The sequence below is a fragment of the Panthera tigris genome, chromosome B1 (genome assembly GCF_018350195.1).
Source record: "Panthera tigris isolate Pti1 chromosome B1, P.tigris_Pti1_mat1.1, whole genome shotgun sequence".
NCBI lineage: Eukaryota > Metazoa > Chordata > Mammalia > Carnivora > Felidae > Panthera > Panthera tigris.
The window spans coordinates 7,826,479-7,848,776 of NC_056663.1; the positions used below are offsets into that span (position 1 = coordinate 7,826,479).

At 39.3% G+C, this 22,298-nt stretch overlaps 1 protein-coding gene across 2 annotated transcripts in view; it reads left to right on the plus strand.

Moving 5' to 3' along the window:
- WDR17 (WD repeat domain 17) overlaps positions 1–21,583 on the plus strand; it is a 68,480-nt gene extending 46,897 nt beyond the window's left edge. The window contains exons 18-28 of one of the 2 annotated variants that reach the window (XM_042982892.1): positions 1,592–1,724; positions 2,538–2,629; positions 3,685–3,784; positions 4,598–4,737; positions 9,342–9,453; positions 12,602–12,743; positions 13,021–13,123; positions 14,218–14,319; positions 18,240–18,338; positions 18,658–18,853; positions 20,988–21,583. In XM_042982892.1, coding sequence (XP_042838826.1) covers positions 1,592–1,724; positions 2,538–2,629; positions 3,685–3,784; positions 4,598–4,737; positions 9,342–9,453; positions 12,602–12,743; positions 13,021–13,123; positions 14,218–14,319; positions 18,240–18,338; positions 18,658–18,853; positions 20,988–21,107 — 1,339 coding nt within the window. In that variant the 3' untranslated portion in view covers positions 21,108–21,583. The remainder of the gene's footprint in view (positions 1–1,591; positions 1,725–2,537; positions 2,630–3,684; positions 3,785–4,597; positions 4,738–9,341; positions 9,454–12,601; positions 12,744–13,020; positions 13,124–14,217; positions 14,320–18,239; positions 18,339–18,657; positions 18,854–20,987) is intronic. The other variant, XM_007080326.3, reaches the window with a different exon arrangement.
- Positions 21,584–22,298: the final 715 nt, after the last annotated feature.

Consider the following 22,298-nt stretch of genomic DNA (forward strand, 5'->3'; position numbering starts at 1 on the left):
ACAATGGTTGAAAACACAGGTGTTGAGAATTCCAGTGACCCTGTAGATTGGAGATTGTTAACAGTGAGCTGGGCAAACAAAAACTGTGCTACACCAACCCAGAGATTGGCGATTGAAATGTAGTTTAATGCAAATGCCAGCATATATTAAATATGCCAGATTAGTGTTCTTTTTTTTTTTTTAAATTCATTTATTTTGAGACAGAGAGCATGAGTCAGGGAGAGGCAGAGAGAGAGAGAGAGAATCCCAGGCAGGCTCTGCACTGTCAGCCTAGCGCCCGATGCAGGGCTGGAACTCACGAAACTGCAAGATCATGACCTGAGCCAAAATCAGGTCAGAAACTTAACCAACTGCGCCATCCAGGTGCCCACAGATTAGTTTTCAACAAACCTGAGGCTAAATATTAAGAGTTAAATTAATTTGGTTGGTCACTGGGAAACTACTTGGGACTTATTTAGGAAAAGAGAAACACAGACAGGATACAGAGAGACAGAGGCAGACACAAGTAGATTCTTGGTAATCTCCAAGATCAGGATCCTGTTTTCCCCTCATGTATCAGGAACTTTTTGTTTTTGTAAACTACCTTGCTTGGGGTGCTCATAGTATTCTATATTTTATTGTCAGTATTTATACTCTTCTCTTTTTTAATGATTTTAAGTTACTTGCATTTAAAGGGTTTGCATTCATTGTTGTGCTCCCTAAAACGTTTAAAATTCTGTCTTTAATGCAGTGGACGCGCACGTATTTATTAATCCAATTGAAAGTAGATATGCCATCACACATCTAGTTTACAACTTATTTTCAGAAAATATATTGCTCACTTTAATAGATAAGCTGTATTCATTTTTAAGGCCTAATGTTATGCCCAGAATTCGTGATCCCCAAAGACCACTAGGGAGCCGAGTCTGATGCAAAAGCAAAAGAACCTTTATTCAAGCTAGCTCGAGCTCAGTCCCCTACCTGCACCGACGCAGCGGTGAGATACCAGGGAGAGAGAGCGAGTTTCAAAAGCACAAAGGTTTTATAGGGGTCTAGGGGCAGTTGGTGAGGTAATGGCTGTGGCCTCAGCCGATTGGCTGGGGAAGGGTCGTGGCCTCGGCCGATTGGCTGGGGAAGGGTCGGAGTCCTGTTACGCAGGTCGCTGGGCGTGTTTTGATCAGGAAGTTTGAACGGGTGAGCGGGAGGTTACTCAAGGGGAGCAGGCGAGGTCTGAGGTTTCTGTGATTTTCCCGGAAAAGGGGTCATGTCGGGGACATAGTCACTCAAGGTGGAGAACACAGAACAAGATGGAGTCAGCCGGCGTAGGCCCGCCCTTTCACCTAATATGTTCAGTGCTTTTAAAATATGAAAACATGTAGTGTTTTAAGAGAAAATAGGTTATCTATTTTATTTATTGCAGAAAACTTTTGTCTTCCATATCTGATTTGATTATAAAATCTGAAGCTTTTAGAAAAGTGATATGCAGAAGGGTTTTAGGAAATCTACCACATATTTTGGATATTTGGCTGCTTTAGATATTTCAGAAAATCTGAGTCCAACTGAGAACCTTGAAATTGGTATATTATAAAGAAAGTTGTTCTTGTTTTATTAGGAGAGCTGATCAGTTAATCCAGGAAGATAAGGATGATGTCATTCCATACTGCATCGCCATTGGAGATGTGAAAAAATTAGCGAATTTTTTTATGTCAAGAGGTCAGCTTACAGAAGCTCTGCTTGTTGCACAGGTACCAGTACATGATCACACAGGCCATCTACCCTGGTGGGAGGGCCTGCGGAAGGAAGACTGTGCTGACTGATCACACCTGCCTTCCCGTGATCGACAGTCAGATGGCCTGGCTCCTGCCCACCTCCCAACCTTCTCTGTCTGCAGTACGGTCACACTTTCTATGCCCTGGTCACACTGCACGCATTTTAGACATTCAGGCATCCCTGGACTGTTGTATGCTGCTGAATGTCATATGTGGGTGAACAACTATTTCTAGTAACCATGCACTTGAAGCTTCGTGTTGATACAAATGGAGTCCACATTCTTTTTCGAATTCTGAGGGTACCTCCAGATTGTATAAATTTTAAACATGATTTAAATAAGCAGTTGATCCTTGAACAGCACAGGGTTAGGGACACTGAACCCCCACCCAGAGATCCTCCTATAACTTTTGACTCCCCCAAAACTTAAGTACTAATAGTCTACTGTTGACCAGAAACTTTACCAATAACATGAGCAGTCGATTAACACATATTTACCAATAACATGAGCAGTCGATTAAGACATATTTTGCACGTTACATGTGTTATATATCATGTTCTGACCTTAAAGTGAGCTAGCAAAAAGAAAATGTTATTAAGGAAATCATGAGGAAGAGGAAATACATTTACAGTCCTGTATTTATTGGAAAATATCTGCATATAAGTGGACCCGTGCAGTTCAAACCCATATTGTTAGAGGGTCAACTGCACTTTGATCAAAATAATATTTAGAAATTGGGCAGCTGTCAACAATTAGCTAAAAATTAATTAAAGATTTTATTAAATTCCAGGCTGCTTGTGAGGGAAACATGCAGACCGTACATGTTTCCACACCTAAAGGATCTTCCTATCCTGATGATATCTACAAGGAAGACTGTCATGAGTGAGCGCTTTATCCTTTGTGTGGGATCAGTATTTTCAGGGTTGGCTTCCCCTCAGGGGGTTTTAAGACCCATGAGCTTCACCCTTTTCCATGCACAGGGGCTGGGCTGTCTCACTTTGATTCTCGCCTCAGTCCTGCTCCATCCCAGGGCCTCTGGGTGAACAGGGCAGTGTCAGGCATGCACGTGCAGCCTGCATGCCTTTTGTGTGGCTTTCAGAGAGGCAGCATGTATTTCAGTAGAGAGATTGCAGATAAAGCACCGAAATAGTTAAAAACATCAACCTTGTTTAGGGAGGAGAGGCAGTAAAAATAAGGAGGGCTGTTTATTAATGTTTTACTGTAAAGTCATTGTAGATGACATCATCCCAAGACACCAGAATTAGTTGTTGGGAATACAATTTAGACTCCTTTTAAAGAAGAAATCCAAATACACATTTTTTAAAAGAAATGGAAGGTAGAATTCTTCAGCCTTTTGCCCTTTTTAAAATCTAATAATCTACTTTCCCATGCCTCATTATTGGCTCCTATTATTGCTTTAAAAAATTGGATATTTAAACTTTTAGGATGCTTTTCCAGTAAAAAAGGGTCGTAAAATGTTAAGCAAATAATGTGTTAGGACCAGCGTACTCCTTCCTGATTCTTTGCTGCTATTCTCTGCCATATCTAAACTCGACATTTTAAAGATCTAACATACCCCACCCATATTGTGGTCACCATCTAAATTTTGAAAAGTTTCAGTTCAGCCTGTAATTCTTCTGCAGTTAACTGTCCCTATAGCTGAGTTGTCAATTATTCAATGTAGGATGGCAAATTTTGAAAATGAGACTTCTATTCTGACATTTGGGGTGGGGGCATGCCATACATACTAATTTGTTTGCTAAGAAAAACAGCTTTCCTGATTTTTCTTTCCCAAAGATCAGACTTTATACCTGAATCAAAGATACCAAATTAAATCCTATGTGACCCCTTAATAAGCTTGTTCTAAAAGGGCGTTAGTTCATTTTATGACGGAATCCTTCTGTTTATATAGACTACATACTCTTTCTCTTTTCTAGACTCCTGCACAAAGTCAGTGAAGAACTAGCGGAATGGTATTTTCAGGATGGTCGCGCAGTGTTAGCCGCATGTTGCCAGCTAGCCGTAGATAATACTGAGGTACATTTCACATTGGTTTATGTAAATGGAAAGCTCTTAAGGTGCGTCATGGTGTTTGAGTGGAAAAAATACGGCAACTCCTGTGCAAGATCTGATTTTGCGTGCCTACCAAGCCTGAGCTACCGTGCCTCAGAAGCACACATAAACTCTACAGACTATGAAATCTTATTTCCAATTCATTTCTATCACGAAGTACATATTTATAACAACCTGACTTTAAGTATTTCATCTGATATGAGAAGAAGTAGTGTGGTGAAGGGGAAAATCTCAGGGATTCAGAATACTTGACTTTTGGAAGCGCTTATTTTTAAGTATACGTTAGTATAATCTTCAAAAGTGATGTTTTTAAGGTATTTTCTATTTAACCCTCTAGTAAGAAAAATGTATAGTAAAGATGGATTCTGTTTTGCATGTATCCTTAGATACAGTAGATTTAAGGGATCATTGATAATCATTGCACACTGTTGATGAATCTTCTAAGAATTGACATTGTTTTGTGATAGAGACATGGAAGGACATGAGGATATAGCAGACAAACTGTTATTAATTCATTAAAAAACTATTATCAAGGGTTCTCAACTTAAATTCTGACCTTATAAAAATTCCCTGTATGTCCCTTTATCAGGTAAGCTTTTCCATCTGGAAATTGCATTTATACTTACATAAGTACTTTATAGGAATATTACATTCAGTATTTTTAAGAATAATTGATTATAGGTTAATACTGCTTTATCTACTTTATGAGCTTGGCGGGGAAAGATGATCCAATCCAGCATCTATGAAACTGAAGGAATTATTTTCTTATTGGGTAAGCTTGCTATGGCATACCTGATTCGTGGAAATGAACTGGAGTTGGCCGTCAGTGTGGGCACAGTGCTCGGAGAGCCTGCTGCACCCACAACCCACTATGCCCTGGAACTGCTGGCGAGAAAATGCATGATGATTCCACCATGGTAAGAATTTCTAAATTCGAAGAATAATTTTATAGGAATGGAATACATTTTTAAAATATTTTAAGTTGCATTTGATGTGTTTTGAGAGAATACAGCATCTCCTTTTCAAATTTTTTAACTTAATTTCTTAATATTTATTTATTTTTGAGAGAGAGAGGGCATGTGATCAGGGAGGGGCAGAGAGAGAGAGAGAAGGAGCAAGAATCCCAAGCAGGTTACAAGCTGTCAACACAGAGCCCAAAGTGGGGCTCAGACTCATGAACCATGAGATCATGACCTGAGCCGAAACCAAGAGTCAGACTCAACTGACTGAGCTACCCAAGCGCCTAGCATCTCCTTTTTGATTGAAAGAGAAAGATTGTGGGAGGAAACAGGGCTATGATGATGAAGTAATCGTAGGAACTGCCCTGGTTTGGAGTGAAATCTCCCATGGCCCATTCTGAAGCAGACCCCTCGTAACTCGATATTATTTCGAGTGCACAGAACATCGTGAATAAATGTGCACTGCTGAAGATAATCAGGACCACACATTTCCACATTTCAGATTCTGCATATCTACACTCATTCTTGTCAGACCTTGTGTCTTAGTTTAAGGTTTGCAAAATAAGGTGACCTTTCTAATGGAGCATAATAACATAGTTTAGCTGGAGACTTGGAACGGGCCATTTCCCCAGACGTGGGCAGTCCTGTAAGAAATAGACCCTGGAAAGTCCCTGGGGTGACCTGGAAGTCCAGGTCCAAGCAGTTCTCACCCCGTCTGCAGAGCCCTGATCTTCGGGCAGATAGTCCTTCATTATGGAGCATCTTTAGCCAAGATACGAGGCTGACACTCAAGACCTGTTTGTTGAATAAAGATGATTTCAGACATTCATCTTCTCCTTCCCTAAAGCACTTAAAACCTTGAGGAGTTTCTAAATAAACTTGTTAATCAGGCCTTTCACCTCTTCGCACCGCACGCCCAGTTCACGTGTGTGCGTGCATGCACACACACACACACCACTCGTAAAATGGAGCTGTACAGACTCTACTGTCAAATTCCACAGACAGTAATAACATTAAGAATAATGACAGCTAACTAACCCTTCTGCACTGTGTGCCAAGCTCTGTGCTAAGCACTGTACATGTAATGATTCACTCACGATAGATACTGCTTTGCCTCTGGCCTCCATAAGTGGTGGAGCCAAGATTCAACGTTCTATAAACTGGCTCCAAAGTTTATACTTAGCTACTGTCTTTGTCGGTTCAGGCTGCTGTGACCAAGTGTCACAGACTGGGTGGCTTACAAATGACAGAAATGTATTTCTCACAGTTCTGGAGGCTGAGAAGTCTGAGATCAAGGCACTGGCAGATTTGGTGTCTGATGAGAGCCGGCTTCCTGGGTCCTAATCAGCCATCCTCTCCCTTTGTTCGTGTGCGGAAGGGTCGAGCTAGCTCTCTGTGGCCTCTTTTACAAGGCACCAGTACCGTTCAGGGCTCAGCCCTCAGGGCCTAATCGCCTCCCAGGGGCCCCACTTCCAAATACCGTTGCACTGGGGATTAAGTTTCAATATGTGAACGTGGGGAGCAACACAGGTCTCCGGTCTTTTCAGCTATCAAGCCGTGTCGCCCCCTTCGTCTGTGGCTAGCTCAGAAAGACAGCAACACTTCCCGTTTTCCCTTTCTTTCTGGATCTGGGGGCTTCATAGGGAATCGGGAATCTCAGAGTTTTTATCATTTATTCCCGTATCTTACAGCCACAAGAGGTCCTTCTCCCAACCCAAATGTGGCAGCACCCCACCATTGACCTTAGACTTAGGACTTACGTGTGTTTAATGCCCACTATCCTTAGTACCCAGGTTTATGTCTGTCAGGAACGGTAACGGTCAGTTGCATACTGTGACTTGCCTTAGACCTTATCCCACAGCATGAGTTTAACGTAGATTATTTATTCACAAAGGTGACGGACTCCCTGCTAGAGGTCATCGTGTAATCTAAATAAAATGTGATTAAGTTGTTTTTTGTTTTTTGGGTTTTTTTTTTTGGTAAAGGTAAAAAGTAGCAAAACAAATAGAAATTAAATTTAGGTGAGGTTTAAAAAATCTTTCAACTGACTACATGTCTTAGTTGCTTTTAATTTAAGACAAACTTCTATTTCCTCGTAATGCCCCTAAGAAGTTTCCTTTATATATCCATAGATACATGCACCAGAAACTTGGATAAAGTTCAAATTTTGAAATCTGTAATGCTTATCAGGTTTATTTCCAGGGGACATCCGTAAGCCCTATGAATAAGCCTCCAAAAGTTTAAATAAAAACATAGTTGCATAATTTGGAAGGAATGTTCACAATTTTGTAAGACAAGTGCCCTTCCCTGTTTTACGTTTGCTGGTAAAAGTCTCCTTTTTCTTGGTTCTCACTGCATAGACATGGTATTCATATTTAAAATAATTTTCTTTCTAGCTTTCCATCTGTTGGATACAGGTACTGTCTAGTTTTATAAAAACACTTAATAAAAATATTCATATTTTATTTCAGTTTTAGAATATTAACTCTATGGTAAATGATCATTACCTGTTCTTGCTTCATTGTTTTACAGAATGACAATTCATTTATAGAATTTATAACATATAGAACCTAACTACAAAGTGACAACACTTCTTGTAGTGTAGGTACAAAATCACTCACGGTTTTATATTAAAATTTGTGTCATAAATGAATTGTGACTTTCTACAATACAAAATAGTAGTTAATAACTCAGCTAAACAAGTGAAAATGCCTGTTCTGACAATGAAATTTGAGAGTTTAGATTATTTAGTAGGTCTGTATTGTTACATGTATATACATTTTCCCCGATTGGTAAATGGAAGTGTCAGTAAATGGTAAGTTACACTAAAAGGAGAAGAAAATTAGCATTGCTGCAAACTTCAGTGTATCAGGATATAATTCTACAGCAAGAAGGTCAGACTTTTGTCTGTAGTTCATAGAAGTTTGAATAGAATTTACACATCTAGTTTATGTACTGTAAAAACAAATGTTAATTTCTGTATTCTCATGGACATTATCGAATACTGCTATTAAATGTCGGTATCAGGAAACATAAGCATTGAAACTTCTTAGAGCAGATGAATTACCCTAATTTGAGACTTGGAAAAACACTCAAAGACTTACCTGTTCAATGATGATAGAGTATTTGATACACATAAATTGTCTCTCTTCCTGTTCATGCTCACTATATTCTTGATTACACACCTCTTATTGTTTTAAAAATAATTTATTCACAAATGTACATTGATCAAATGATCAATGTACAGATCAATGTACATTTTACTGAAGGCTTCCCAAAGAAGGTGAAGGAAGATTTTACTCTCTGAAGTCCACCCTTTCAGAAACTCACATTTGAAATACTGCCTATTCTCAAGTTATGCTGAATGTGTTTTATATCAGTTTCTTGAAAAGTGGATAATAACATCTTGAATCATTAAAAATTAGTGTTTTCTCAGTTGTGCAACAGTATGCAATGAAAAACTCTTCACCTAATGATTTTTAAAGAGGATATTATACAGAACATTTTTAACGTAAAGCCTTTAAATATGACACATCACACTTTAATATACCTTCTTTTTCATTTTTTATTTTTAAAATTATTTTTATTTTAGAGAGAGACCATGAGCGAGAGTGGGCATGAGCTCGGGAGGAGCAGAGGGAGAGAGAGAGAATCTTAAGCAGGCTCCACGCCAACCATGGGACCCCACCTTGGGGCTTGACATGCAGCTCTATCCCATGACCCTGGAATCATGACTTGAGCCGAAATCAAGAGTCAGTCGCTCAACCAACTGAGCCACCCAAGCGTCCCTAAAATACCTTATTTTTAAGTGATTTATTCCTTTCACTGAATCTTTAAAAAAGTAAATCAGAAAACTGCATTTCTATCTTTGATTTCCACGTAAAGTTTAAGAGAGATGCAAAACACCTGAAATTCGAAACTTAAAATATCTAAGTATTCTATTGTTTGTTTTTTTTTTTTAACGTTTATTCATTTTTGAGAGAGACAGAGCACGAGTGGGGGAGGAGCAGAGAGAGAGGGAGACACAGAATCTGAAGCAGACTCCAGGCTCTGAGCCTGACATGGGGCTCAACCTCACAAACCATGAGATTTATGACCTGAGCCAAAGTCGGATGCATCCAACTGAGCCACCAGGCGCCCCAGTCAGTACTCTACTGGTTTTAAAGAGTGGCTTAATCCAGCTGTGGTTGTGGCCATAACAAAAGCTGATGAAAAGTAGCCTTCACAAAGCTTGCTTCATAATTCACTCCACAGAACATATCTAATACAGCTTAGTTTGCTTAGAGAATAATTCTGTAATAGCCAAATTAATTGCAAATATATACAGATTTAAGATTTTTATAAAATTATAGAAATTTCCTAATACATTTTTCCTTCATGCCCTTTGGTTTATCTGTCATCCACGTTTGGAGGTCTTTCATAATTAAGTAGAAAATTAGTATTTTTTATGTTAGTAGAAAACCAAAGGAAGCATCAGAGTTTTCTTCCTTTGAAATAGTTCTAAATGTTACTTTTAGATTTTTTCCTTGTTGAATCAGTTTCCCCCTTTGTTATGTGCATAGGAATTTGGCAGCTGATCTTCTCCTGATGACTCCTGACAATGAACTACAGTTAGTTAAACTATGTGCTTTCTACCCAGGGTGTACCGAAGAGATAAATGATCTTCATGAGAAGGTATTCTAAGGGTATTACATATTCTAATTTGGAATGCAGTGCTAGGATTTAACTAATTTTAGGTTAGGGCAAATAAAGATTCAGGCAGAGAAACATATCCCTCGCGAACCCTTTTATAGATACAACAGAAGTGATAACAGTAAGTGACATTGGTTGAGCTTCTGTGTGCTTGAGACGGTTCTGAATTTTCACATATGTTTGTATTTTACTGACTTCACATGGAAACCCCGAAAAGCAAGGCTCATTGTTCCTATTTTACAGCAAAAGTGAGCTCGGGGAGCTTAAGCAACTGCCTCTAGTTAGTTAGAGGCAGAGTGTAGACTTGAGCTTTAGCACGTCTGACTCCACATCCGTCCCACTCTGCCCCTCTGCACCTTAAGGTGCATTTTTGCCAACTTTTACAAATAGGCAGTTTAGGACCTTTAAAAGAGTTAATTATGATGAAATTCACATGCATTGCTTTAAAGTGCTTTTAAAAAAATACTCCTTTGTAGAATATAGGAGTTTATGAACCAAGATTATGTATAAAAATAACCAAAATGTTCAACAACAGGGAGATTGTGTATATAAATTGCAGTACATTTCTGTATTTCAATGCTTTTCACCCATTAAAAAGATCATGAAGTTCTCTTTTTATTGACATTGGTACAAGGCTATAAAACAGTTCTGTAAAAAAGCAGAATATGAAATACATGCCATATGATTTTCATTTTGAAAATAACTGCACATATTTATGTTAATTATTACATATTTAAGGAGATCTATACAGTTCTTTTAAGAAAAATATAACTTACAGTAAAACATTTTTTTGTCTTTAATATGAAAATAGCAGTGTTTTGTTTCACTTAAATGACCCCACTTCATGACCCTTGATTTGTCTGCAGTGTTTAAAAATTACTTTTTTAATGTTTATTTTTGAGACAATGCGAGAGACAGAGTGCAAGCAGCGGAGGGGCAGACAGAGAGAGACACAGGATCTGAAACAGGCTCCAGGCTCTGAGCTGTCGGCACAGAGCCCGACTCGGGGCTCGAACTCACGAACCGTGAGATCATGACCTGAGCCGAAGTCGGACGCTTAACTCACTGAGCCACTCAGGCGCCCCATGCAGTGTTTAGTGGCCCTTTTCATCCAACAGTGGATACTTACTAAGTATTATGATAACACAGATAGAGTGAGCATGTGTGTGCATGAGTGAGTGTATATGTGAGTGTTTGAGCAAGTGTGTATGTGTGTGAGTGACTGTGTGTGTGTGAGATGAGTGACAATACTTATGAGATGGTAATCATGCACAGTGACCAGTGGGTTGTGAGATTATGGGTGGCCTGAGTTCTTTACACACTTTGTGTTCTGTGAAATATTTTCTAAGTGAGTTGTGCTTCACTTGTACAAACATGACAAGTAAAAGCTATTCCTGTGTTGAAATGAAAATGCAGAGGGAAGGAAGTATGAACCTTACATTTGCTGCATGGTGCTTTAAATAGACACCCTACGCCCTGTATGAGGTGATAGCAGCAAGCACTAATGGTGGGGCTTAGAGAGGAGAAATACTTGCCTGTGTTTACACGCTCGTGATGACACAGGCAGGATGGCATTCACATCGCCTTTTTGTCACACAATCTAAAAGGATATAATTAGACTTTCTGCTCAGACTTCACTGATAACTGTTTACAAAGACTAGTCAGTTAGGTGTAAACGTGTTACTACTACCTGGGACAGTTTCACAAGTAATGCTACAAATTATATTTTTAAATATTATCTTAATTTATATGACTTAGAATTTTAAGATAGGATGGGAATTACAGCAATGATCATCTTACTCTTATTATATTTTATTTGAGAATAAAATTTCAATAGAAACCACTTTTTTTATTCCCTTTACTCTTGGAGCATATGTCAAAGTGAAGAACTTTAGCCAGTTGTAATACCTAGTGCCCATAGCTGCTCAGTAAATAACTGGCATTTAGTTAATGAAGTTGGGGAAACAATATGAAATTTTATATATACGAGAGCTCCTTTAATTTAGTTCATTGTAATTTTTTAAGAGAGAGATTGTGGAATCCAAAATGTTCAATTTACATAATTTTTATTTGATTTTTAAGTTGAATTTAAATTCCAGGTAGTTAGCATACAATGTAATATCAGTTTCAGGTGTGCAATATAGTGACTCAACACTTCGGTACTCATTACAGCAGGTGCACTCCCTAATCCCCATCATCTGTCCCCCATCTCCAAACCCCCTTTAAACAGAAAATACGAAACTACTGAATAAACCAACCTAGTAACTTAAGGGGACATAAGTGATAAGGGAAGAAAGTGATAAACCTCAGAGGTGAGGAGATGGGCAACCTTGCTGTGTGCGAACCGCGCCCTCTGGAGTCCTAACACAAAATACCTTTGTGGAAGCACCACATCAGTGGTTGCCAACCCCAGTGAGAAGAAGCAGTAACTATTTATAGGTGCTGGAAAGGGGACAATGCAGGAAACCCCCCGCCTGCACCCTGGAAGCAGGAGAACGTACCTAAGGGAGGAGCAGACTGAGTTTCAACAGGAAAAAAAAATCATTTGAAAAACTGGGGAGTAGTGCTTTTCATATTTCAGTAATGAAATTTCCTGGGCTCAAAATCTGCATTTTGTGGCATTTCAGAATGTCAGAACTCAAAACTTTGAGAGCTTGTAACGTGTTTTGCCTTTCTACTTGAAATTAAGTTGCTCTGTCTCAAAGGCCAAGCAAAATTAAACTCCACAGTGTGTGTGAGATGTCAGAGTGTATTTTTTATGTTTTCTGTATTTAATGTAGTTTCTGACAGTGGTCAGTATATTCTGAAGTGATAAATCTCAGCATGTGTTTTTCTAAGTTACATGTGTGGATACTAATTCCAATATCACAGGATAATTTACTTCTACCTTTTTCACTATTTGTGTGATGAAAAACTACTGATGCACTCAGGTAATACCTTATTTGCTGTTATTAGATCCTAAGGATATTTTCATAAATGTGTGCTTTTAATAAAAATTATTTCACTGGCATCTGTTTTGAGCAACTTTAATAGGAAGAGCATAGTAGGCATATTGGAGATATTTAGTACTTACACTGCTGCGTGTATCCCTCTAAGTTTTAGTAACGTCATTAAACCGATTACTTTTCAGTGCAAGCTACCCACAGTAGAAGAATGTATGCAGTTAGCAGAGGCTGCCCTTGCGGATGGTAATATATTTGAAACTGTCAAGTATTTCTTGTTAAGTCAAGAGCCTGAAAAAGCCCTTCCTATTGGTATTGACTTCATCAAAGGTAAGTTTTCCGTGGGTGGTATCAACTCAAATCTACTCACTGATTTGAGCCTTTCATTAGTATTGACAAGCAGCCTTAAAGTCAGACACCAGCCATCCTAAATTTAAAAAAGGAAGAGATGGCGGATTGTGTGCTATGGGGACTTGAGAGAGGGTAGATGTGCAATACTTGTCCAGATGAGATGGCCAGAAGAGAATTAATTATGTAAGTTAAAAATTGGATGAACATGATTAGTATGATTATTTAGATCATCTTTTATTTGGTTTTGTTTTGCCAGAATGCATCAGTAGCTCAGATTGGACATTGGATACCGTTTACCCCGTTCTTGACCTATTGAGTTATATCCGTACTGAAAAATTAGTCTTGCATACGTGTACTAAGTAAGTGCTTTTACTCCAAAATACTAAGGGAACCTATGTAATGCTTGAAAATGGTTATGTTGTTTTTGGTGTTCATATCAAGAAATAAGATCATCTTGGATAGGGAAGTGCCCTTGGAGAAAAATTACATTTATATTTGCTATTCTTAAGAAAAATACAGAGGTCAATTGGAAACGGGAAAAATAAATTCTAATGGTCCTATTTATTAATACCTAGAGTGTGTATATTTATTTATGTGTACACGGACACATACACAGACACACACACATGGACACACTTGGACCCACACACGGACACAAACACACACAAACACAGACACACACATGGACACACACACATGGACACACATGGACTCATGAACATACATGCACATGGACACACACACACACGGACACAAAGACAAGACACACGGACACACATGGATACACACACACATGCACACCTGGTTCAAATAGGGCTAATTCAGAGCGTTGGGGTGGTCTTAGACCCGGAGTCCTCAAGAAGCTGGTGGTCATGTCTATTAAACAGCCACTGTGCACAGAGCATACTATTGGGGGAAAAGTGAAGGTGCTAGGGAGTGACATCTAGTTACCAGCCCTGCATTCAGGTATCATGGAAGGACACTCGTCCACAGAATGAAAGTCCCCGGAGATGGTGTATAGTCTGCAATGGAGGCTTTGGGCTATTACTGTTTTAATGGCAGTGCGGGAAAGACGTTGCCACAGCCTGGGAACCTTAGACGTTTCCCAGCGGGAAATCGAGAGGGTGTGCCCTGTCCTTGCTTAGAGTCTATAATGTGCCAGGAATTCCTAAATCAGGCCTAATGAGTTCCTTAGAAATTTGCATGAAGAAACGGCCAAGGGGTAGAGGAAAACAAGGAGCCAAAAGTTAAAACATTACTTGTGCTGTAGCATAAATGTCTGAAAGGGACTCAACTCATGAATAAAACATCTTCAAGTTGAGAAAATTTTCTAAACATATTTTGCTATAAATGTCACCCATCAAAATACAGAGATATAAGTACGGTAACTATATATGTGAGTAATGTTCTATACCTCAAGTTACAGAATTTTAAAAACTATATTCTCTTTTAGAGCTCGAAATGAATTGCTCATCTTATGTGGTTATATTGGTGCATTATTGGCCATCAGAAGACAGTACCAAAGCATTGTTCCAGCACTTTATGAGTACACAAGGTAAAAATGATTTCTCTTCTGGTATGAAATGAGAGACATTCCTTTCCCTAAGGTTTTAGTCTCTAAGTGTGTCCAGAAGGCACCAAATATATACTGCATGTCTCCGTTTATTCATCCAATATGTACTTTATAATAAAGCAGCAATCAAACTATATGAATTAGAAGTAAATTAGGCTATAAATAATCAAAATCTGAATTCTAGCTTAAACGTGTGGGGTTTATTGGTCTTCTGTCGAGACACTTGGGGTCTCCACATTCCAGGGCCATTAGAGCTGCAGCCAGAGTCCATTGAGGACCTGAATTCTTCCCTTCTTTTGACACTGACCTCCCTGGTTTCCCTCCACTTGGTTGAACTACCTGGTGACAGGGTCACGTGTATTATGTCTGCAGTCTAAGTGGGAAGGAGAGAAAGGTGACAGGATGGGGACCCCAAAGGATGAGGCCATGTATCTCAGGAAGGAGAGGCCCCCTTAGGCTGGCATCCTACCGGCCGGATCTATGGAACCCAAATTTTAAAAGAAGAGGAAGGTGCACCTGGATGGCTTAGTCAGTTAAGCAGACTCTTGATCTCACCTCAGGTCATGATCTCACAGTTTGTGGGTTCGAGCCCTGTGTCAGGCTGTGACGCTGACAGTGTGGAGCCTGCTTGGGATTCTCTCTCTCCCTCTGTCTGTGTCCCTCCCCTGCTTGCTTTCTCTCTCTCTCTCTCTCTCTCTCTCTCTCTCTCTCAAAATAAATAAAAATAAACTTAAGGGGCACCTGGGTGGCTTAGTTAAGTGGCTGACTTTGTCTCAGGTCATGCTCTCTCAGTCCGTGAGTTCGAGCCCTGCATCAGGCTCTGTGCTGGTAGCTCAGAGCCTGGAGCCTGCTTCCGATTCTGTGTCTTCCTCTCTCCCTGCCCCTCCTGTTCTTGCTCTCTGCCTCTGTCTCTCTCTCTCAAAAATAAACATTAAAAAAATAATAATAAAATAAACTTTTAAAAATACATTTAAAAATTAAAAAAAAAAAAAAAAAACAGAGCAAAAACTGGGTATTTTACCTTTCCGATCTCTATAGTAGGAAAAAGCAGAGTAAAGAGGATTTGTGAATAGTGGGTAAGTCACTATTTTCTAGTTGGGTGTACCCTTCCTGCCAGACTCCTGTATCTTCTAACAGCTTGCTGAATGTTGGCCGTTGTGCTTAAAACTTGTTACAATCAAAAAGAAAGCCCTACAGTGCCTTCCCCACACAGCATTTCCAAGTTGGCCAGTTTGCTGAGCGGTAGAGTAGCTAACCCCTAACAGTGCTGAGTGTGAGACTAAGCAGTTGTTCTGAGTGCCTTCACGCGGGCAGAGATTGAGACAAACAAAGCTTTCTCTTCCCTCCTCTTCCTTCTGGTCGCAGAGAAGGTCCTGCTTAGATGTAGGGCCCCCACCTAGAGCAGACAGGGCCGGGGGCAGAGGGGACACTGCTAGGCACTCAAGGAGAAACTCAAGGAAAAACCTACTTCTGTGCAGGCAGCAGGCCCAAATGTGAAAGCAGCTTTTAATAATTTGAAAATCTGGGAGCAATAGGGTGTATGTACCACATGGAATTAAAATCTCTTTAATGAAATATATTCATTTAATAAATATGGCTTGGCTAATGAAAGTAAAGAGAGAGAAAACGGTCCCTTGAAATAATATCAGAAATGAAAGGAGGCTTTTGTAAGGCAGAAGAGACCTGGGAGAATGTGTCTGAGAGAAACAGTTGAGAAGGAGAAACTTAAGGCCCTACTTGGAAAGAACCTCCCTGATTATGGTGTCTATTTCCGGTGCTCACACTGCCGCCTTGCCCTCAGGCTGAGTCCCCAGGCTTGTTCCTTCCTCTGCTTCCCAGCTCCCTCTCAGTCGTCTTCCTCCCCTCCCCTTCCCTCCGCTCCCCTCTCTGTACTCTGTCCTTCAGAAACCTGGCCCTTTCTGTAGCTCTACCTTGCCAGTTATTGTGACATCGCTCTGTGGCTCACTGAACCCTGGCTTCAACTCTGTGTGCTCAAAATGAACATCCTCTTCCTTCTCAAACTGCTGCTTCTCCCTTCTTTTGACTCTGGCGTTCTATTTCTGTCTCCCAGAATTTAATGGTGAGGGTCACGGGTGTTTTCTCTGACCGCAGTAAGGGTCTGCAGTAACTCCCTCCCACCGTAGCCCTGCATCTGGTCACCTGCTGTCTGGATTGCTGTCCTCCTCTTGCTGCCTGCCTGACCCCACTGTGGCTTCTGCCTTCCTGAAGCACTGCCCTTCCTCAGCACCCTCCGGGGCTCCCCAGTGTCCATCACAGAACTCCCAGATTTTTAGTCTGACGTTAAAGGTCTACAGAAATAGGGTTCTGACCAAGCCGTCCACCTTAGCCTTCTCTTTGTTCTCCACTTTGGTCAGACGGAATTACTTGGGACCCCATACGTGTGGAAGCTTTCCCGCTGGTAGTTTCTCAGTGTCTTGTTTTCTCCTCACTCTTTAACACTGCTTTGCATATAGTAGATCATCAAACACTACTGGGGGAAAGACATGTGTCAAGTGCCAAATTGTAGACACAGAAGGCACAGTGTTGAGGGAATTCATTTTGGAGCTAGCCACGTTGTCAATACAAATTTCAAGTTCCGTAATTTTGGGGGAGCGCCTGGGTGACTCGGTTAAGCATCCGACCGACTCTTGATTTTGGCTCAGGTCATGATTTCTCCATCGTGAGACTGAGCACCACCGTGGGGCTCAACACTGGGTGTGAAGCCTGCTTGAGATTCTGTGTCTCCCTCTTCCTCTGCTCTCCCCTTCTTGCGCTCTCTCAAAAAATGATCTCAAGTTCAGTAATTTGGGGTTGAAGAAAATGGTAACTTACTGATTTGAGATGGTATTACTACGGTGGTAGGCGTGTGTAGGGGGAGATGTGTGCCTTTTTCCTCACCAGATCTTATTAGGTCCCCGCAGAATGAGGACAATTAGAGGGAGTAACCGTAAAATGTACATTACAGAGTGGCTTACCTGTACCCTTAAGTTCATCTGTAAGGTCTTACGTTCTGTTTCTTTCTGTCTCCCAAACAGCTTTGGCTTTTCAATGTCCCGTAACTAGTCCCTTGAAAAGCACACGGAGTCTGTGACTTAGTATAGAAACTAGGACTAATAATTCTTTATCTAAAGCCTCCTAATTAATACCACTTAGGCCTGTTTCCAGTTTTCCTTCTGCGGATGTGATGGATCACTACTGTGGCTGTTTTCCTGCTTTTTCTCACCAGTCTATGTCTCTCAAGAATTGAGCATTTCCATTCCTTTCTGCTGGTTGACATTCTGCTCTAGCCATTCTCCCACTTGTTTTCTTACTCTTGATACTCATTTGTAATTCAGACGTGCACCACCCCCCACCCCTGCTGTGTGTGGCTGTTATTCAGCATTCTTGGCTGGTCTGTCCAGTCTCCACAGTTTGTTTGGTCGTTCATTTGTTCGTTTGTTTATTTCCTTATTTATTAGTTTTACATTTTATTTTTTTAAGTTTTTTTAAAGTTCTATTTAAATTCCAGTTGGTTAACATACAATGGAATATCAGTTTTCAGTACAATACAGTGATTCAGCACTTCCATACATGACCCGGTGCTCATCACAGCAAGTACATCCTGAATCGCCGTCACCTGTTTCCCTCACCCCCCCACCCCCTCCCTCGCTAGCCCCTTTTTCATCCGCTCGCTCAGACTGTCATCCAACCAACAGTATCGAACGTCTTTAACTTTCCAGGGAACTTGAAGGCCAGATATACAAGTAAGCGCGCGCGCACACACACACACACACGCATTCATGTATACACGTGTTTTTGAACAGTAGTTGTTAAATCTAAAATTGCAGTTATTTAAAGTTCATTTGCTTTCTTTCATATCTTAGTCTTGGATGTCAGTTGTTAATTTCTGTTCCACGTTTCAGTCAGCTGTTAAAACGTCGGGTGGTATCAGTGCCTTTAAAAATTGAGCACCTCTCTGAGGAATTGGATGCGTGGAGAGCTTGCACACGGTCCCCGAGCCGGTGAGTGAAGACAGTGTAAAAATTGGGATACGGAGGTGTTAATATTATACACAAATTTATTGAAAATGTGGATTGGCTCACTATTAATCTTTGCTGAAAAATGAATCTTGGTTTGGTCAGCATATATTCGGTCATCATTTACAATCCTATTGTTTTCTGCCTTTTTAAAGTACTTCGTTTTACTATAAATTAAGCCTAAAGTTAATTTGCCGTCATCTCTAATGGGGACTAAATAATCATCAGGGACTGTTTCTAACTTAAACCTTAATAATTCTGTGGTTGTATGAAAATGAAAATGTAATATCTGTTGAAAATATAGATCACCAGAAGAATCTCCATATACACCCCCTTCTGATTCACAAAGAATGGTTTATGCAACTTTACTAAAGAGACTACAAGAAGAACCACTCAAAGGAATTGTTGGGCCAGATTATGTGACTGGATCAAATCTGCCCAGTCATTCAGATATTCACATCTCTTGTCTTACGGGATTAAAAATCCAGGTACAGCCTAATGTAAGGCATAAATTGTTCATTTCCATTATTTTCATTTGTTCAGTTACTCAAAACAATATGGTCTTAGAATAAGCATAATCTGAATAAAAGTCAGTACCTATAAATAAGACTGGTGACCCCTGAGAAAACACTGCCCTTAATGCTATATAGTTAGTATGAATGGTCGTTTGCTCCTTAAAATAAATTCAGAGAGATGCTCCTTGTATTATCATGAAAGCAATTCATGTAATAGGTATACTTAGTAATAAATGTTTACAAATACATATAGATCATATCCTTTGGGAAATTAAATAAGGGAGACAAAGCTACAATCAACATAGTTATAAATTATAGCTAAATAGATTAAAATTAACTTTATATTCTCCATTTGTGTTTTATAAACACAAAGACATTAAAAACTGGCAGGTGTGTGTTATCGATATACTGTATATGTTCTTAGAGTGACTTCCTGAATTTTTCAACAGTTACAAATTACTGGGATCCGTCACAAGGGATGACTAATTCCTGAGGAAGGTCCCTAACATACAGTCAAAAGTAATGATGGTGAATCATTCCAGAGCCTCCCAGTGTGACCCAGGGATGCTGTTTTCTCCAGACAATGGAGAGGCCTTCATCATCTCAGAGTCAGGGCCAGGTGTAGGTGTCCACGTGAAGTCAACAAAGCTGAATCCATACAGAATGCGGATTGAAACTACAGTCTGGACTGAAAGAACACCACCTCCCAGAAGTGTTCACGTTTTACTCAGTGGATTCTTAGAGTTCTAATGGAATGTGACTAATTACATTTCTCATACTGATATGCCAGGTCAATGGGGACAGCTGCTTTTTTGGAATAACCATTTAAATTAAATAGCTTGCTGCTAATGTAAACCCTAACCATAGCTTGACTTGACACTATAAACTAAGTTTATGTAAGTAATATTTAACTAATATATTCTGAAAAAACAGGACACTGACGTGCATAGTTTTTATCCACTTCCATTCAGAGGTCAAGAATCAAAGCAGTACATTCAGTAACTTATAATTAAGAGCAAAAAAGATCATGCAATATTTAGAGTTTATCTTCAGCGCCAGTCGCGGCCCTCCCTGTGCCATTTGTCGTGATACCTTCAAGACCTTTTTCTCCATCTGCAGTAGCCACGTGGCCCAACACACAGGCTGCCTAACCTCTCCGCACCCAAACCTGCATTAGGAAAAGACCTACTAATTATCTTACACACACTGAAGTGCAGATGACTAATGGAGATGGGGTGCTCCTCTCCCAGGATACTTCTGTTTCAACAGAAAAGTAATATTCTGGTTAGAACTATGAAATTTCAAGTGCCTGTAGGTAGGTACTTGAGAGGTACTTGAGAGTAGGTAGGTACTTGAGAGTAGGAAGCTCTCTATTTCATGTGATGGATTTTCCAGTGTCTTGAATAATTTACTAACAACAAGCTGTACCATTTGAAATTGTGATAAAAAATCTGATAACTTTAGAAGATAATTAAGGAGATAAGTTTTTATTCCAATTTGTGTTTTTTTAAATCATGCTTTTCCTTCTGAGAGCTAGGAGAAACAGATTGAAAGATTTCTTTGCATTTGGTGCTTCAGAACTATCCTTGACATGCAAAGTAACTGACATAGCTAAATTATAAATATGCTAGTAAATCGTATGATTGACATGATTTTAAATCATGTAGACACATCTACAGCAACATGTTCTTTGTCTTCTAGAGAGCAGGTTCAAGCTTCTGGTTTGAATAATTTCCCCAGCTGTGTTGATGCAGGCCATCTGATTAAAATAAAGTATATTTAAGTCTATGCTAGGCGTATATGCCTTTATAAAATGTTTACTTTATATTAATAGATTAGCACTACCTGTCGTTATTGGTAGCACTACTGTATTCAAAGAACTTAAGTTATAAAACTAAATTCTCTTGTGAAAGACATCAGGGCATATTAAGATATTTTAAAATTTAGGGGTATTTGTAGCAGTTCAAAAAAATCGGATTTTCTCATATTTTAAAAATTCCCATTAGCAATGCCTAAATATTGCCAGTAGTTTTTTATCAGAGTGATTCTGTTTCTGGAAGTTGAAAATCACGTTACACATTTATAATCTCATCGTCTCTCTCCTCAATTCTGTGTGCAGGGCCCTGTATTTTTCCTTGAAGACGGGAAATCTACTATCTCATTGAATGACGCTTTGATGTGGGCAAAGGTGAACCCATTCTCACCTTTAGGGACTGGAATACGACTCAACCCATTTTGACAGGTTTTTCTCCATGTTTAACTGTTTTTTAAAAAAGACCTTTTGTGGGTTAATATTACCTTAACTTTTGTTGTGCACAACCAAAGGTTGAGGGGAGAAGGGGAGGTGGGAGTAACAGTTGACTTAATTCATCAACTTCAAAAAATAAAATATTTATGTAATTTGAAGGAAAAATAGGTGTATTCTTTATAAAATAGAGTAGCCATATTTGGGAGAAAGATAATATTTAAGTTATAAAAGACCGAAAAATATAAAAGAGCATATTAAAGTTTCAGAAAGCATAAAAGGTACCAAAAGACTATATTTTTGAAACTTTGAAACATATAAAATAACACAACAGATAGAATAGTGCTTGACATGTAGTAAGTACTTAAGGAATATTGGAATATCAACATGTAACTAAGGTATGTATGACTGATCTTCGAGTTAACAAACACCTATATTGTCCTCTGTAAAATATATAGTAAACCACTAGTTTTAGTTCATATTTAATAAAAAGTTTCCAGTTACGAGCTTACTGCGTGTCAATAAATGGATACACAGTCAAAATACTTAACGAGTTTTATTTTTTAAAAAAAGAAGGCATTACCAAATTTTTTAACTGAAATTAAATGTGCAAGTATAAAGGACTAGGTTATGTAGGCATAACAAAAATTGACGCATGAAAAACACAAATGCAGTTAAATTGGTCTGAGAATTTACATTTGATGATAATTGACTATTTTAAAAGATATTTGATATGTATGGATATTAGTTTTGATTATGCATTTAATATTTACAGTAATCTCTAATTGATTTATATTAACTTTCTATAACATTTATTTGATAAATTTAGTTTCAAATTTCTATGAGTAAATAGGATATTAGTTAAAATTTGGGGTATAATATAAATTCAAGTTTTTAAAATATTTATTGAAAGAGTAAAACTGTCGGGGCACCTGGGTGGCTCCGTCGGTTAGGCGTCCAACTCTTGATTTTGGCTCAGGTCATGATCTCACGGTTGTGAGATCGGGCCCCACTTCAGACTCTATGTTCGGTTCCGTGTCCAACTCAGCGCTGGACGTGGAACCTGCATAATAATCCCCCCGCCTCTTCCCTACCCCTCCTTTCCCCTGCTCACTCTTTCTCTCTCAAAATATTAAAAACAAAACAAAAAAAATAATAAAACTATTTTTTAAAAAAGTCTGAGGC